General features: G+C 37.9%; 1 protein-coding gene across 1 annotated transcript in view; it reads left to right on the top strand.

Moving 5' to 3' along the window:
- Positions 1-15992, top strand: part of TMEM39A (transmembrane protein 39A) — a 29098-nt gene that overhangs the window by 12209 nt on the left and 897 nt on the right. Inside the window, exons 4-8 of the mRNA XM_061396477.1 lie at positions 1784-1867; positions 6065-6219; positions 10677-11025; positions 11790-11977; positions 13970-14090. Of these exons, the coding sequence (XP_061252461.1) occupies positions 1784-1867; positions 6065-6219; positions 10677-11025; positions 11790-11977; positions 13970-14090 (897 nt within the window). The remainder of the gene's footprint in view (positions 1-1783; positions 1868-6064; positions 6220-10676; positions 11026-11789; positions 11978-13969; positions 14091-15992) is intronic.

Genomic DNA, 15992 nt, shown 5'->3' with positions numbered 1-15992 from the left:
TGTTTAACAATGAAATACCTTAGGCACTTAAATTTTTTTTATATAAAAAATGTCTTAGATTGACTGGTGATACATATAAATAAGACCCCCAGACATTAGCTAGGGGATGTAGTGAATTTTCTTGCATTATTTTAAAGAAATAGGGTAAGCATGGAGGAGTCTCAAGGGGGAATAAATAATTGTTAGGATGTAAACACTTCCCTGGTGACTCAGACAGTAAAGCGTCTGCCTACAATGCGGGAGACCTGGGTTCTATCCCTGGGTCGGGAAGATCTTCTGGAAAAGGAAATGGCAATCCACTCCAGTACTCTTGCCTGGAAAATCCCATGGATGGAGAAGCCTGGTAGGCTACAGTCCATGGGGTTGCAAAGAATCAGACACGACTGAGCGACTTCACTTTTTTTCTTTCTAAACGCTTAGAGAAAAGGAAATAGTCTGAGAAGCAGTAAGCCATTCATTCTCTTGGTATTCTGACTGCTTTACCTTTAAAATGTATCCCAGATCTGGCAACTCCCAATTGCTGCTGACCCTGTTTGAGTGATCATGTTTTCTCACCTGAATTTAAAGCAATAGCTTCTTTACTGATCTTTCCCCAATACAATATATTTTCCACACAGCAATCAGCATGAGAATGTAAAAATACAAATAGAATCATGGCACCTTTTGCCTAAAACACTCCTATAACTACCCCTTAGGGGAAAAAAAGTAAACTCAGTCTTTATTGCTCATTACCTCATTTGAGCCTTCTTGCTGATTTTGAAACATACCAGGCATATATTTTCCTGCCTTAGAGCTATGTGATTACTTTTCCTTGGCTGGAGTGCTCAGCACCTGATCTTCTCTTGGCTGGTGCGTTTTTGTCATTCAGCTGTCAGCCTAAATGCCGCCTTCAGCCAAATGCTGCCTTCTTAGAGATAACCTTCCTAATCACCAGTTTAAATTGGTTCTACACTTCCCTTCCTAGTCATTACTGTTTTTTTTCTTACCAGCAGCATAATTGTTTGAAATGCTTTTGCTTGTTAGCTTGTTTATTGTTATTGCCTTTCCCTCTTAAGCAAACTGGGTGCCCAGCTCATATTTATTGAATGAGTTGAGAAATTCTGGAAGGAGAACTGTAGAAACTTAGAGACCTTTTGATCATCAAAATTAAAATATATCCTATTTTTTTTGCCACTAATGACTTTTTATTTTATTATTACAGTTAAATATACAGACTTAGAACTAGAAGGAGCCATACATAGCATCTAGGTAATGCTGTCATTTTACAGGAAGAAGAGATCAACATAAGACATGTTTCAGAATCAAGTTAAGGGAAAAGACTGAATGTGTTGATATATCAGTGAGTTAGGGAGTTTAGGTTAATAGATGCCCAGTTAGATTAAGTTTTCTTAAAGAGAGACCAACCACAGTAGCTCTTAGAGACTGGAAATTTAAATTTGACACTCATTATAAGTATGGCATTTTAGATAAATTATTCTTGTCATAATTCTGCAGGTTGGTAGTTATTAACCCAAAACTGCAGTCTTTTCCTTTTAATACAGTAAACTTTCAAGAACAGAGAAGATTACATTCCAGATAGTTTAAAATAGTGTTTTAAAAATTAAAGCAACTTGTCATGAAAGAAGGAGAAGGTAGGTAGTCTCTTTAAAGTCTCCCAAATTCCTGTGGTCTGTAAATGTAAGGTGATATAAGAAGACCTTTTGAGGGGGCAAGCTTCTTCATGTGGTAGTTAAAACTGGATATCCATATTTCTTTCTGATGTAGTTATTTGTTTCTCTTACAGAATTTTCATCTCATTGATTACCACCTGGCAGCATTCATCACAGTGATGCTTGCAAGGAGGCTTGTATGGGCTCTCATCTCAGAGGTAACAGCTCATTCATTGTATTCTATCACTTGTAGCTAGAGCTAGTCACTAGGATGTGTTCAGGTTGAAAATGTGAAGTGTCAAAGTATAATTTAAATGCTGTTATAAATAATTTCTTTACTCTCACATGAACTGTGCCAGTTTTTTTAAAAAGGTTTTCTCATAATATATTCAAAGTTCAAGTGTGATATACTAATTCAGCTGTTAGAAATTCTATTTGTCCAGTAGGAGCTTAATTCTAGCTTCTGAGTCCTTCAGTGTAATCTTTCTAATTTTGATAGTTATGGTAAAAATAGGATGGATTTTAGGTAACTGTTACTAGGGAAAGTTGCATCTAAAACAGTGATTCAAGTAACATTCACTTGGAATTATTTATATACCATTTGTGGAGTTGCTAGCAAGAGACATTTGAGTTTATTAAAACTTAGAATTTTTAAAAGACAGCATCCACATTTGCATAGGACTAATCCTGAAGATTAGAACCTAATTAATTAAAAAGACCATGTTAACATTAATATGATCTTTTTATGAAATGGCCATTGTTAAAATAATTTTTTTATACTTGTAAACCCCAGTGAAGAAGATAAATGTGTATTTTAAAATTTATCTTGTGCCCTGTGCTGCTGCTGCTGAGTCACTTCAGTCGTATCCGACTCTGTGTGACCCCATAGACGGCAGCCCACCAGGCTCCCCTGTCCCTGGGATTCTCCAGGCAAGAACACTGGAGTGGGTTGCCATTTTGTGCCCTATAAATGAATACAAAAACAAAAAATGTTAACTTAGCTAAAATGGCTAATAATTTGTTTTTAGCTGTGAAATTTTGAATAAATCATTGCTATAATCACAGCTAACTTAGGGTCAACTCTTTTCTTCTAAAACATACATGGGAAGTCTGTGTCTGCAGGCTCTGATTTTCAGGACCCTTATTTCTGTGAGCACAGAATAATTGCAGATAATTAAGTCATAATCTGAAAGCTATTTGAAGTTAACTTTAAAATATTGATAGTAAGAGTGCAGGTTTTTCACGGTGGGAAAGGCTATCTATGATTTTTTAATCCCAAGGTCTTTATTTAGGTCATGAAATTAGGTTCTTGCTTTTGGATATTTGAGAAAGTCTCTTCTTTCTTTAGAGAAACTCAGTGGGATTTTATGTTTACACCTGTTAAAAGAGGCAAGGATTGATTTTGTTTCATCTTTTTCGGTTACTTAGAAATGGTGCTTGTGTATGTCAGATTAGTATGTAAACCCTTCTAGTTAGTGTGTAAGCTCTTCATAAATAGAGATTTCTTCTTTGGAGCTACAAGGGCTATACCTTGAAAAACTCTATTGTTTCTTTTACTTAAGAATAGTTTTAACAGCTTTTGCACAACTTCAGAGAGTTTACTGTTGTTTAGTCACTAAGTAGTGTCCAGCTGTTTGTGACCTCATGGATTGCAGCACTCCAGGCTTCCCTGCCCTTCACTATCCCCTGGAGCTTGCTCAAACACGTATCCATTGTGTCGGTCATGCCACCCAACCATCTCGTCCTCCGTTGCCCCGTCTCCTCTTGCCCTCAGTCTTTCCTGGCATCAGAGTATTTTTCATTGAGGAGGCTCTTTGCATAAGTTGGCCATAGTATTGGAGGTTTACTTTCTGCATCAGTCCTTCCAATGAATATTTAGGGTTGATTTCCTTTAGGATTGACTGGTTTGTTCTCCTTCCAGTCCATGGGACTCTCAAGAGTCTTCTCCAGGAGCACAGTTCGAAAGCATCAATTCTTTGGCGCTCAGCCTTTTTTATGGTCCAGCTCTCACATCCATGCATTGACCACTGGAAAAACCATAGCTTTGACTATGTGGACCTTTATTAGCAAAGTGATATCTCTGCTTTTTAATACGCTGTCTAGATTGGTCATAGCTTTCCTTCCAAGGAAAAAAAATTTCATGGGTGAAGTCACCTTCTGCAGTGATTTTGGAGCCCCCCAAAATTAAATCTGTCAGTGCTTCCTCTTTTCCCCCATCTATTTGCCCTGAAGTAATGGGACCAGATGCCAAGATCTTGGTTTTTTGAATGTTGAGTTTTAAGCCAGCCTCTTCACTCTCCTCTTTCACCCTCATCAGGAGGTTCTTTAGTTCCTCTTCACTTTCCGCCATTAGAGTGGTATTATTTGCATATCTGAGGTTGTTGGTCTTCCTCCCGTCAATCTTGATTCCAGCTTGTGCTTCATCTAGCCCAGAATTTTGTATGATGTACTCTGCATAGAAGTTAAATAAGCAAGGTGGCAATATACAGCCTTGACAAGCTCCTTTCTCAGTTTTGAACCAGTCTGTTGTTCCATGTCTGGTTCTAATTGTTGCTTCTTGACCTGCATGCAGGTTTCTCAGGAGACAGGTAAGATGGTCTGGTATTTCCACCTCTAAAGAATTTTCCACAGTTTGTTATGATCCACACGGTTAAAGTCTTCAGAGTAATTGATGAAGCACAAGTAGATGTTTTTCTGGAATTCACTTGCTTTTTCTATGATCCAGTGGATGTTGGCAATTTGATCTCTGGTTCCTCTGCCTTTTCTAAAACCAGCTTGTATATCTGGAAGTTCTCAGTTCATGTACTGTTGAAGCCTAGCTTGAAGGATTTTGAGCATTACCTTGCTAGCATGTGAAACTAACACAGTTGTACAGTACTTTGAACATTCTTTGGCATTGCCCTTCTTTGAGATTGGAATAAAAACTGAACTTTTCCAGTCCTGTGGCCACTGCTAAGTTTTCCAAATATGTTGACATATTGAGTGCAGCACTTTATCAGCATCATCTTTTAGGATTTGAAATCACTCCACTGGAATTCCATCACCTCCACTAGCTTTGTGGTTAAGAGCTTGGACTCTGAAATATGGCAGAAATTATAAATACATTCAGGTTCTGCTGCTGTGGTGACACTAGGCAGAAACAGCCTTTTTGTTGTTGTTGTTAACTAACCCTAAACATTTAAGAGTGGAGGCACTGAAGTAATTCCAGTTGCTTAAATGCCTTCTCTTATCTTTGACACATGAGGTACACTGGCATGAAGTATGTATCGGGAATAATACGCAACTATTTGCCATGCTATTACTGAGAACACGTTGCGCCTACTTCACAGTTTTGAGGCTCAGGCAGTAGTATTAATTAACTGCTTTTATGCTTTTATAAGTAACTACACAAACAGCATATATTGTGTGTATATTATTTATGCTGTGTATTGATAGCATGTTGGGTGAACTAAGAAATGCATACATAGGAGGTACCTGGAAAACTCCTCCTTTTCCACGTGCTATTGACTCCAGACAATTGTTTTTCTGAGTTCTGACATTGCTGTTCCAGAGCTTATAAGAATCTGTCATTTTCCCCTGCATTTCACTCATTCCCTCCTTCCTGGTTCAATTTGTAAGAAAATGACATTGCAGAGCCTCATGTTTAGACAACTATGGTTTCTTACTATATTTAATCAGTTTTAAAGATTCAAGATTAAAGAAGAGTATTTGAACAGCTATGATGTGAAGATCTAGAAGTAAGGACCATGCATTATTTTCATGTTTGCTAAAGTAAAAAAAAAAACATCAAACCTTCTATTTATATAGGGATTTGTCAAAGAAGATCTCATTACTTTTTGAAGTTTCCATAATTTATTAAACATAAATTCAGCAAGCATATTGGGGGGAAGATTCAAAGAAAAATAGAAACACTGTTGCTGCTGTTGAGGCTATTGTCTAGTCTGGAGTCAAACTAGTGGCTCACTATTTTTATGTATATAAAAATCACTTGGTGGGTTGTTAAAATACAGGTTCATTCACTTGTGAGTTTGTTCCCTGTACCTGATGATGAAAGCAAGTAGGAATTTGCATGTACAGTGAGCAGCCCCAGTGATTCTGATGAGTGTGGTTAATGGAACATACTTTGAGAAGCCCCAATGTAAATAAATTAGACAATTTCATAAGAAATTGTGTGGAGGTCTGTGTGAGGCACTATGGGAATGTAAGGAGGAAACAGCTAACTGCCTGGAGTGATGTGAACCTTCAAGAAAGAGGAAAATAAAGCGAGATGGGCAGTTTTTCTCCTTTCCTTCCTTCACCGCCCCCCCCCCCCCAAGTTTATCTTCCTCTAAATTTACTAAGTCCTTACCGGAGTCACATTGCTTTTGAGTAAGGTCATTTATAAACTTTTATTTTTGGTGCTTCCAAACTTATAGGCCACTAAGGCGGGTGCATCATCAATGATTCACTACATGGTTCTGATATCAGCCCGCTTGGTGCTACTTACTTTGTGTGGATGGGTACTTTGTTGGACCCTCGTCAATCTCTTCCGAAGCCATTCAGTCCTCAATCTCCTTTTCCTTGGCTACCCGTGAGTACTCCAGTTTTACTATTTTATTAGTAAGTCTTAAGAAATTATTGGGTCATGCCAGATGATGGTATAAAAGGGAGGGAAATGAAATTCTTCAATGCAAATCTGAAGTTTAGGCAATTGGAAAAAAATCAGTGGGTAGGGTGACCGAATAATTTATTTTCTAAACTGGAATAGAGTTAGGGCAATGGATAAAAACTAAGGTTGTTCCTGAGCAGTACCAATGGAGAACATTTTCATTAGCTTTATTTGCCATATAAAATTCATATACAGTAAAATTCACAAATCTTGTGTACATTTGCTGAGTTTTGATAAATGCATATACATGTGTAAATCAAAACCTCATCCCAGTATGGAATGTCACTATTACTCCAGAGATTCCTTCATGTCCCTTTCCAGTCAAACCCCACCCTTTGCATCCCAGAGCCAACCACTGTTTTGATTATTTTTCCCCCACCAGAGATTAGGTTGCCAGTTCTAGAATGTCATATAAATGGAATTATACAATATGTACACTTTCAAGCCATCTTTGACTCAGCATGTTGTTTTTGAGATTTGTCTATGGTTACGTATTATAAATAATAGTTCATTGCATGAATATACCACAGTTTATTTTCCTCTTGTTTGACATCAGGGTTGTTTCTAGTTTTTGACTACTCTTTAAAAAAAAAACAAACTATTATACACATTCTTATACAAGTCTTTTTTTGTAAAGCTACCTTTACATTCTCTTGGGAGAATTATATGTAGGAGTGGCATTGCTAGGCCACAAGGTAGGAGTATGTTTAGTTTAATTAGAGTCTATCAGACTTTTTCTCAAAGAAGTGGTATCATTTTATCCTTTCACCAATACTGTAAGAGTCTGACAGCTACACAGTTTTGTCAGCATTTGATGTTTTCCATTTGAAAAATTTTAGCCATTCTGATGGTTGAATTGTGTTTTATTGTAGATATTACCTTATTAAACTAAATATCTTGCATAGTTTTTTAATTTGTATACATTTGGCTAAAACCACCTTCATTAGGTGTAACAGATAGCTATCATTTATTCAGCTCTTATTATGTGTTAAATGTTGGGCTAGGTGGTGCTTATAAACATCATCTCATGAAATCATTACAATCACCCAGGAAGTAGTATAAAATCTGCTGTAACAGATCCAACATACTGGAGGCTTTAAAAGTTAGAAATTTATTCCTCTCTCCTGTACAGTGTGTATTTAAGTTATGTTGGATAGTTGTAGTAGCTCCATGGTGTCAGGACTCAAGCTTCTGTTATCTTTTTGCTCCACTTTCCCTAGTAGAATACATTGTAAGGGAGTCTGGAAAACTGAATCTTCAGCAGGGGAGCTGTATCTCAACTAAAATTTCTGTTGCTGTGGAAGAACAGAACAGTAGCTATTGGCAGACAATTAGCAATTTTTGACATAGGTAAAGACAGATTAAGCAGTTGAAAAATTTTCCTATGGTTAGACAATTAATGAGAAAGACCCAGGTCTTTTTGATTCCAGAGCCATTGTCTTAACCATTACTCTAAATTCAGTAGTCCTCAAAATGTGGCTCCCAGAACAAGAGCATCACTACCTCCTAGAAATTTGTTAGAAATTCTTGGAATCAACCCCAGACTGAAACAGAAACTCTAGAAAGTATGGCCCAGCGATTTGTCTTTTAACACAAGTCCTCCAGATGATTCTGATGCTAGCTCAACTTTGAGAATCATTGCTTTACACCATTTAGGATGCTATAGCATAAGCATGAATTTATATGTCGTGACTGTGTAAAATAAAGACATACTCAGAGACTGTGCAGCCAAGTCTGACTTTGTGGCAAGAAGAGTCTTTCTATTGGTTGTACTCTGTAAGGTTCTAATTATAATACTTAAACAATTATTTAAAGGACTCATCAACTTGGTTCATACAGAATGATTTTTCTTGTTGTAAACTTCATTTTTCATGATTCAGATTCCTTATAAGGTGCATATTTTACATCAATTGTTTCTGTATTTCTAGATTAACATTTCACCTGTTTGAGTTGAAAACAAATTATTTAGTTATTCTGTTTACTAGCAATATCTGATTGAATCATTTATTTATTTATTATTTTTTTTTTTTTCCTAACTACAATTTTATTTTATTTTTAAACTTTACAAAATTGTATTAGTTTTGCCAAATATCAAAATGAATCCGCCACAGGTATACATGTGTTCCCCATCCTGAACCCTCCTCCCTCCTCCCTCCCCATACCATCCCTCTGGGTCGTCCCAGTGTAGAAGATTAACCATATCTAACTTGAAAGGCTAATATATGGATATATCAACGAATATTTTGGCTAGACTGAAGAGGATTACCATCATCAGAATGACTAGCAAACCTTTTCATTTCTTTTTAGATATGTAAAGAAGCTTATTTTTGGAGGCTGTCCATACCCTTGTAAAACAATGAAATAAGCATGTAATTCAAACAAAGTTTATGTCTAAATATATGTACTAACCCTCTTTAAAATTCTTTAATGAATCATTTTTGTACTTTACAAAACTCTCCATGCTCTAAGCCTTTGATGCTACCCTGTATCAGTTATCTGTTGACATATGATGCGGTAACAAACATCCGCAGAGCTGTGGTAGCATACATACACTCTGTGTATTTATTGTGCATATGTTGGGATCAGCTGCAAGTTAAGAGGCTCTCCCAATCTTATCTTAGCTGGGTTCAGTCACATGTTTGAGACTGATGGCTGTCTGTTTAGCTGTCTGTTTAGGCAGCTAGGACAAGTAAGCTCTGTTCCATGAGTCTCATGCTCTGGCAACCGTCTCTGGACACGGTCACATGAAACTGGCAGAGTGGCAAAAGAACAAGCCTGAATGTACAAGCCCATTTAAAGCTTCTCATCCTAGCGTGTCTGCTAACATCCCATTGGCCAGAACAGATCACACTGTTGAGCCCAGCACGGAGATTAGGCAGGGTCTCCTTCTATGCGAAGGAGGGCTGTGCAGTTATGCGACAGTGGGTGAAACTACTGGGAAGGGTAAAGAAACGGGGCCATCATGGCAATCTACTCCACACCTCAGCTCTCACCCCACTCCTGCATGTGCGGTTTCAGCAGTATTGAACTTGCAGCCTTCTCTAGCTTTCGCAATTTTGCACATGTGAGTTTTGCCTGATACTTTTGCATTTACTCACCTCCCTTTTCTGCTACTCCAGGGCACATTCACTTTGGATCCCAGAGCTGCTGCTCACCATCCTCTTAATTAGTAATAAAGTCATCCTTTCTCCCTCTATAGGGAACTATGAACAAGTGACATTTGTTAATTTTTTTAAAATAAAATTCATAAAGTGTCTTTTTATTCGCTATTTTTAATATCTAAATTTATATCAGTGGAATGACCACTTTATTTATAATACAGACCTAGGTTATAACGTGGAAGTTTCTTAAGACTTAGGGAAGTGTTTAAAATGTTTTTAAGGAACCAAAGTTTGAAGTAACTTTAAGAAGTTACGAAAAGTCTCACAAATTTTTGGTCCTCTAGCCAAGTAATTTTACCTGTAAGAATTTATCTATTGTACTTCTGAATTGTTTGTATTAATCTTATCAGGTATTTATTTAGTGCTTACTATGTTTCAGCCTCTATTATAGGTATCAAGGATATATATAGCAGTGAACTAATAAACAGACTAAAATATCTGGTTCCTGGAGCTTTTTACATTGTAGTAAGGGGAGGTTAGACCAATGGAAAAAAAACCCTAAATAAAAAACCTAATAAACATGTAAAATACATGATCTTACCAGTTCAGTGGAGAAAAATAACAAGGGGAGCTAGGGTGGTGATATGGGTGATGTTGTGGGGAGGCAGGGGAGCCCCGCCACTAAGAAGAGAAAACGGGAAGTAAAAGGCAACCCTTCAAGAAATACCAGATGTACACAAAGATGTGTGTGGGAAATTATTTACTCCATTGGTAATTATGATAGTGGAAAATAACAAATAGTATGTTTCTAACAAGAGAGAAATAGGTAAAGGATGGTATAGTTATATGAGGATACTGTAGTACCTTTTAGAATTGTTAACAAAAACATTTAATGACATGAGAAAATACTCAGTATATACAAGCTACATAATCACACAGCCAAAGTTAAAACAGTAGTATACAAAACAGTTTATACTGTGTGAAGCTAAACATAGAAAAAATATAAAGCCTATGCACCCAATTGTAAAAATTATAAAAAGGATGATTTCTAGGTAATTGTCATGATTTTTTTTGTAGTTTCTTATCGTACAGTGAATATATATATTGCCTTTGTGGGAAGAAATTAAAGAGCTTCCCAGATAATGAATTTGCCATCAGCCAAGTCCCCATTATATTAGGTTCATTCTGAAGAATCATGACTATTTTACTAACATAGTTATGAGGTCTGATATTAGGTGGCATCTGTGATCTCATTTTCATACTCCTGTTTTTCTACAGGTTTGGTGTTTATGTTCCTCTCTGCTGTTTCCACCAAGATAGTAGAGCTCATCTCCTCCTCACAGACTTTCCCTATGCCGTTCAGCACCAGGCAGTAGAGGAAAGTGCCTCAACTGTGGGTGGCTTGGCGAGATCCAAGGACTTCCTCTCCTTATTGCTGGAGTCTCTAAAAGAACAGTTTAATAATGCCACGCCCATCCCCACCCACAGCTGCCCACTGTCTCCTGACCTCATTCGCAATGAAGTGGAATGTCTGAAAGCAGATTTCAACCACAGGATCAAGGAAGTTCTCTTCAACTCTCTCTTCAGTGCCTACTATGTTGCGTTTCTTCCCCTGTGTTTTGTGAAGGTAAGAGGTTACGTGCTTTCCCGCGCTTCCTGGATTTGTGTGTGGATGACATAAACTGGGTATTATTTAATCCCACTTTTCTCTGTCTCCCCTTCGGCAGCCTGGATGGTGGAGTTCGGCTGCATCTGGAGTGCACCAATACCTGGTTGGTGGATAGATGTTTCCATATCTGTGATGAGCCCGTGGTGGTCCCCTCTTGTTTTCTTTCTTTCTTTTTTTTTTTTAGATTTCCCCACCCCCAGTTTCTGGAGAGAATAAACTTGTACTTAGAATCAGTATATGGTAGTGTAAGAGGACTGAAGTTTCAGTAAAATACAGCCTACTATGGTTGATCTTAACATGGTCATCAGGAGTTTCCTTGAATTTAATCTAACCTTTATTTAAACTTTATTTTGGTAGAAGAGAAAAATGGTCTGGATGTCACTTGGGCCCAGAATCTTTTGGGTCATTTTAGTGCCCTTCCTTCACCCATTGAGCAGCACATCTGCAGCTGGAGTGGTCATTCACAGAGAGCATTCACTTTTAGACAGAAAGAACTTAAAGTGTCATTGCCTCTCCCTCCCAACCCTAACTCATGCAACCAGAAAGTCAGGCTGCAGGATTTTGGAGGACTCTGCTCTTGAACTTTCTGCACGGACAGCAGGACAGCAAATGCATGTGTGACTCAGAGTGGCATTATCTGCGGGGCGTATGTACACGCATCCATCCCTGCCTTCTTGCTCGCCAGCACATGGATCATTTCTCTCTCTTCTAATCTCTTCCAGAGTACCCAGTACTATGACATGCGCTGGTCATGTGAGCACCTCATTATGGTGTGGATCAATGCTTTTGTCATGCTCACCACACAGCTGCTGCCATCCAAGTACTGTGATTTGCTGCATAAATCAGCTGCTCACCTGGGCAAGTGGCAGAAGCTTGAACATGGCTCCTACAGCAATGCTCCACAGCACATGTAAGTAGGTTAGAGGATAAAACCATTTAACACCTTTTTACATGCTGCTGACCATGTTTATTTGCTTTGTATGTCATTCTTGTTCTTGGCTTTGAACATTTAATTTTTAGTTTTTGCCCACATGGGTGCTTGTCATCACTCTAAACTGAAAGCAGGGAACATTAACTCATTTCCACCACCATCCCCAGTCCCTCCTCAAATGCCTTCTACCTTTCAACTACCCAGTCACTCTAGAGTGTGTAATTTGTTTCCCAAACTATCACCTTGGAGTTTTCTTTCAGTCCTAACCATTTGCCCAAATTCAAAGACTCATGATATATTTTTAATTTTCTTTAGAAGACTGTGAGATTCATCTTCTTCTTTTCATTGCCACAGCTAAATAGCTGCTAGCTAATTGTCTTAGGCAGCTGGACTTTGCTTCTATCGTCTTTTCTCTCTAATAAATGTAAATTTGCTCTAGTAATTTTCCTAGCCAGCATTTTTATTTTTTGTTTACTTATTTGTTTTTTTGTTTCTTTGTTTTGTTGTTGTATTAGCCTGCATCTTCCTGCACTTCTTTTCCTAAACTAATGAATGTTGCTCTGCTTTTCCTATATTCAAATGAAAACTGTCCCTAATTGAGTTCTTTCTGAGTATTCCTTTCATTGTGTCCCCCTGTCAGTCATTTCTCTGCATGGTCCCTATGGTCCAAAGTGACTGACTTTAGAATCCTTTTATTGTCTTGCTTCTGAGACCTTCATCATGCCTTTCTCTCAGACCTGGACCATCTTCATCTTGCTCCCTTTTATAATTTGAACATTTCACAAATTTCATCACCTAGAAATTCTTTCCTAATTAAATTAGGAAATTAAAGGTGTCCTAATTAAAGGTGACATTCCCTTCCCCTCTTCCCCTCAGAGTGCTCCCTTCAATTATTTGCCTTGATGTCTGATACAGATTAGCACAGGCCTTCAAGCCCAGGAACTGAAAGAGATTGGGCCAGGCTGAAAAGAAACCTGACTGTGGGCAAAGGACAGATTTCAATAAAAATTGAAAATCCAATGCACAGTGCTAGTACTGTACATCTTCAGGCTCCTGATGGCACATGGCCATGAGGTGTGTCTTCACTTTAATGCTGGTAAGTGTGAGCAAGGCTGATGGAACATTTTCTGAACTGGGAAAGCTTCAGGGTGCTAGACGTTTTTTTTTCTTTAACATATTTAAAATGCTGTCCCAGTTCTTACCCTAGGAAACTAACCTTTCCAAAATCAGGAAGAGATGAATTAACTTAGATTTTTTTTAAAAAAAGTTTAACCTGAAGATCCCCCATCCCCACCCAAACTCCATTATGTTGGTGCTGGAAAGAGTGAAGCTTCTTGCATAACTTCTTTTTCCTAGAGAAACCTCTATAAAAATAAACCAGGAAAGCAGTAAAAAGAAAAGTCTGTGTGTTGGTACCTTGTGTGTCTCTGTATTCTTCTGTACAGCTTCTCACAGTATGAAGCACTTGAAATGTGTGATAAATGAATAGATTTTCTGTAGCTTGTGGGATGTAATTCTGCAGTAAATGTCATGCTAGTTCGATAATGTGTTAATTTCTCCACTCATCTTGTTACCATCCACTTTCCTCTTCTTGTTTGTTCCCTCTAGCATTTCCACCGGTGGACTCTGCTCACTTGGGATGGAGGTGACAGTCCACCTGCTTATACTCGATTTTCTGGCTCACAGATGCCTTACTTACACATTTGTTTCTGCTTGTTCTCCTAAGCCTCTTAAGTCCTTTGACACTGAGTTAACTTTGCAGTTAACTTTTCTCTCTAAATATAGCAATGAAGTTATAATAAATCCTTTCTAACTCCTTCCAGTCTGACCATGGAATCACTGTCTTTTCAGAATTCAGGCAGATGAAGACTTGAATATTTAATCTTTTCCATAGAAATATAGCTGGTTTTGCCAGACACTATCTTATCTGTAATTGCCAATATGCTAACATTGCATTTCTTTCTCCCTTAGTTGGTCAGAAAATACAATATGGCCTCAAGGGGTGTTGGTGCGACACAGCAGATGCTTATATAGAGCCGTGGGGCCTTACAACGTGGCGGTGCCTTCAGATGTATCCCATGCCCGCTTTTATGCAAGTACCGCTTATTTCTTTTCAGACATAAGCTTAGGAGTGTTAGGAGGCCACTCTGTGTGTAAATATCTAGCACAGAGTATAGCACATACTAGGACATTAATACAGGGTAATTATTTTACTACTGTAATGGCCTCTGTCCTTTGGGAATACTTCTGAAAGGCAGATTGAAGGTGAAATGCCAGTATCTCAACTTTAATAGTTTGACTGGTTTCTCTAGTTACAATGGAATTTGTTGAGTCTAGTATTACTTGAAAGAAGTACACAATTATTTAAGACTTCCATTTTCATCTTACAGTCTTTAATTTTGTAATAGTTTGGTTTAGCAGTATCGCTATTATATCTGTGTGTCATTATGCAATATCTAATATAGTAATAATATGATTTTAGTTTTTGGTTTTTCTCATGTCTATCATCTCCTTAAAATACTTAGCCTTCCCCTTTGAAACACAGGCAGATGGCATGATCTGTGGTCTTTTACCTTTTTTCGAATTAAAAGGAAAAAAGGCTTAAAAGTTTGAAAGGAAAAAAGCAGTAGATACCTACTAAAGCCAGTTTCTGTCCCATTTGATTTATGTCTTGGGTTATGTTCTGTTTGATCTTTCAGTTTTCCAGAAATTCTGGCTCTAGGAGGGAGAGATATTTACTTATTAAAGAAAGACAAACTGATAAATGGGAATGGGGAATAGAAGGTACATGCAGGGAACTGTTTTCAGTAAAAATGCCCAAAGTGCGGTGCATTGCCTTTGAATGGAGATCATATTCTGAAAAAGAATTGGGAGATTTTATTCATTCATTCATTTGATACTTGAATCCCTTTCTCCCTCCCATCCCTCCCTTCATCCCTCCCAGTTCCTCCCAGTACTTGGACGTTCTGGTTCTGCGAGTGTTCACTACTAAGGACTTTTTCATTAAAAACTGGAAACTTGCATCAGGGCAGGCTGCTTATAAATAGGGGTGGGTGGGCTGAGGTGGAAGGCCTTTGAATGAGGGAACTATGACAATCTCTTTGACTCCTGTGGGATTGCCTTAAGATGCAGGAGTGGACTTAGGTTATAACTGCACAAACATCTGGTTTCTACACAGAATATTTCATTCAGCCAGCTGAATTCCACAGGCTGTTAATGGCATCTGTTGGCCATTATGGTCCCCTGGAAGCCGACAGTAACCAGATGGTTTATTAAAATTTCCTGCTTGAAAAATAAGTATTTTCCTTGCTAGTGTTGGACAGCTGAAGAATCAGGTGGAAACCATAGAAGAAAGATTAAGGAACTTATTACTGATTTTGTGTGACCAAACACGTAAATCAGTGCTTCTCAGAGTGGTGGTTGGGTCCCTTAGAGTCAGATCTCTGAAGAATCCTAGGAATTTGCATCATTTACATATTTGGAAATGATTCTTAAGGCACACTGAAGTTTAGAATGGACCTGCTACCTGTAACTGTGGCTCTCCTCACATTTTTACTCATTCAGTTTATAGCCTACCTACACATTTAATTATATTTGGTATAATTGCCACAGAATCTGAAATTGCCTGATTTTTTTTTTAGAATGTTAATTCTGAGCCAGTATTATACATGGTATTACTGGAGATCATGTAATAAAATCCAGGGTAAACATGTTCTTTCTCCTGCAGAAGAATCCTGAGAACCCAGTTAAACCTTTCAGAGCTTTATTCTCAGATTTGAGCCCTGAGGTCTAACTTATTCTTTTAGATCTGATACACTACCATTAGCACAGTTTGCAGTCTGTGACCACTGTCTTCTATTCATAATACATTTTTATTAGTCAACTAGGATTCAGCCTCTTAAGAGTGATGAACTTGGAGCTCTGTGTTTAGCCAGTCTCTTAATTCTAACTAATCTTTCCTTCCTTCTTCAATGTTCTGTCTTTGTATACCCTA

Source organism: Bos javanicus, chromosome 1, assembly GCF_032452875.1.
Source record: "Bos javanicus breed banteng chromosome 1, ARS-OSU_banteng_1.0, whole genome shotgun sequence".
Classification (NCBI taxonomy): Eukaryota; Metazoa; Chordata; class Mammalia; order Artiodactyla; family Bovidae; genus Bos; species Bos javanicus.
The sequence above is the reverse complement of the archived record's forward strand: the minus strand, read 5'-3'. Positions and strand labels throughout refer to the sequence as shown.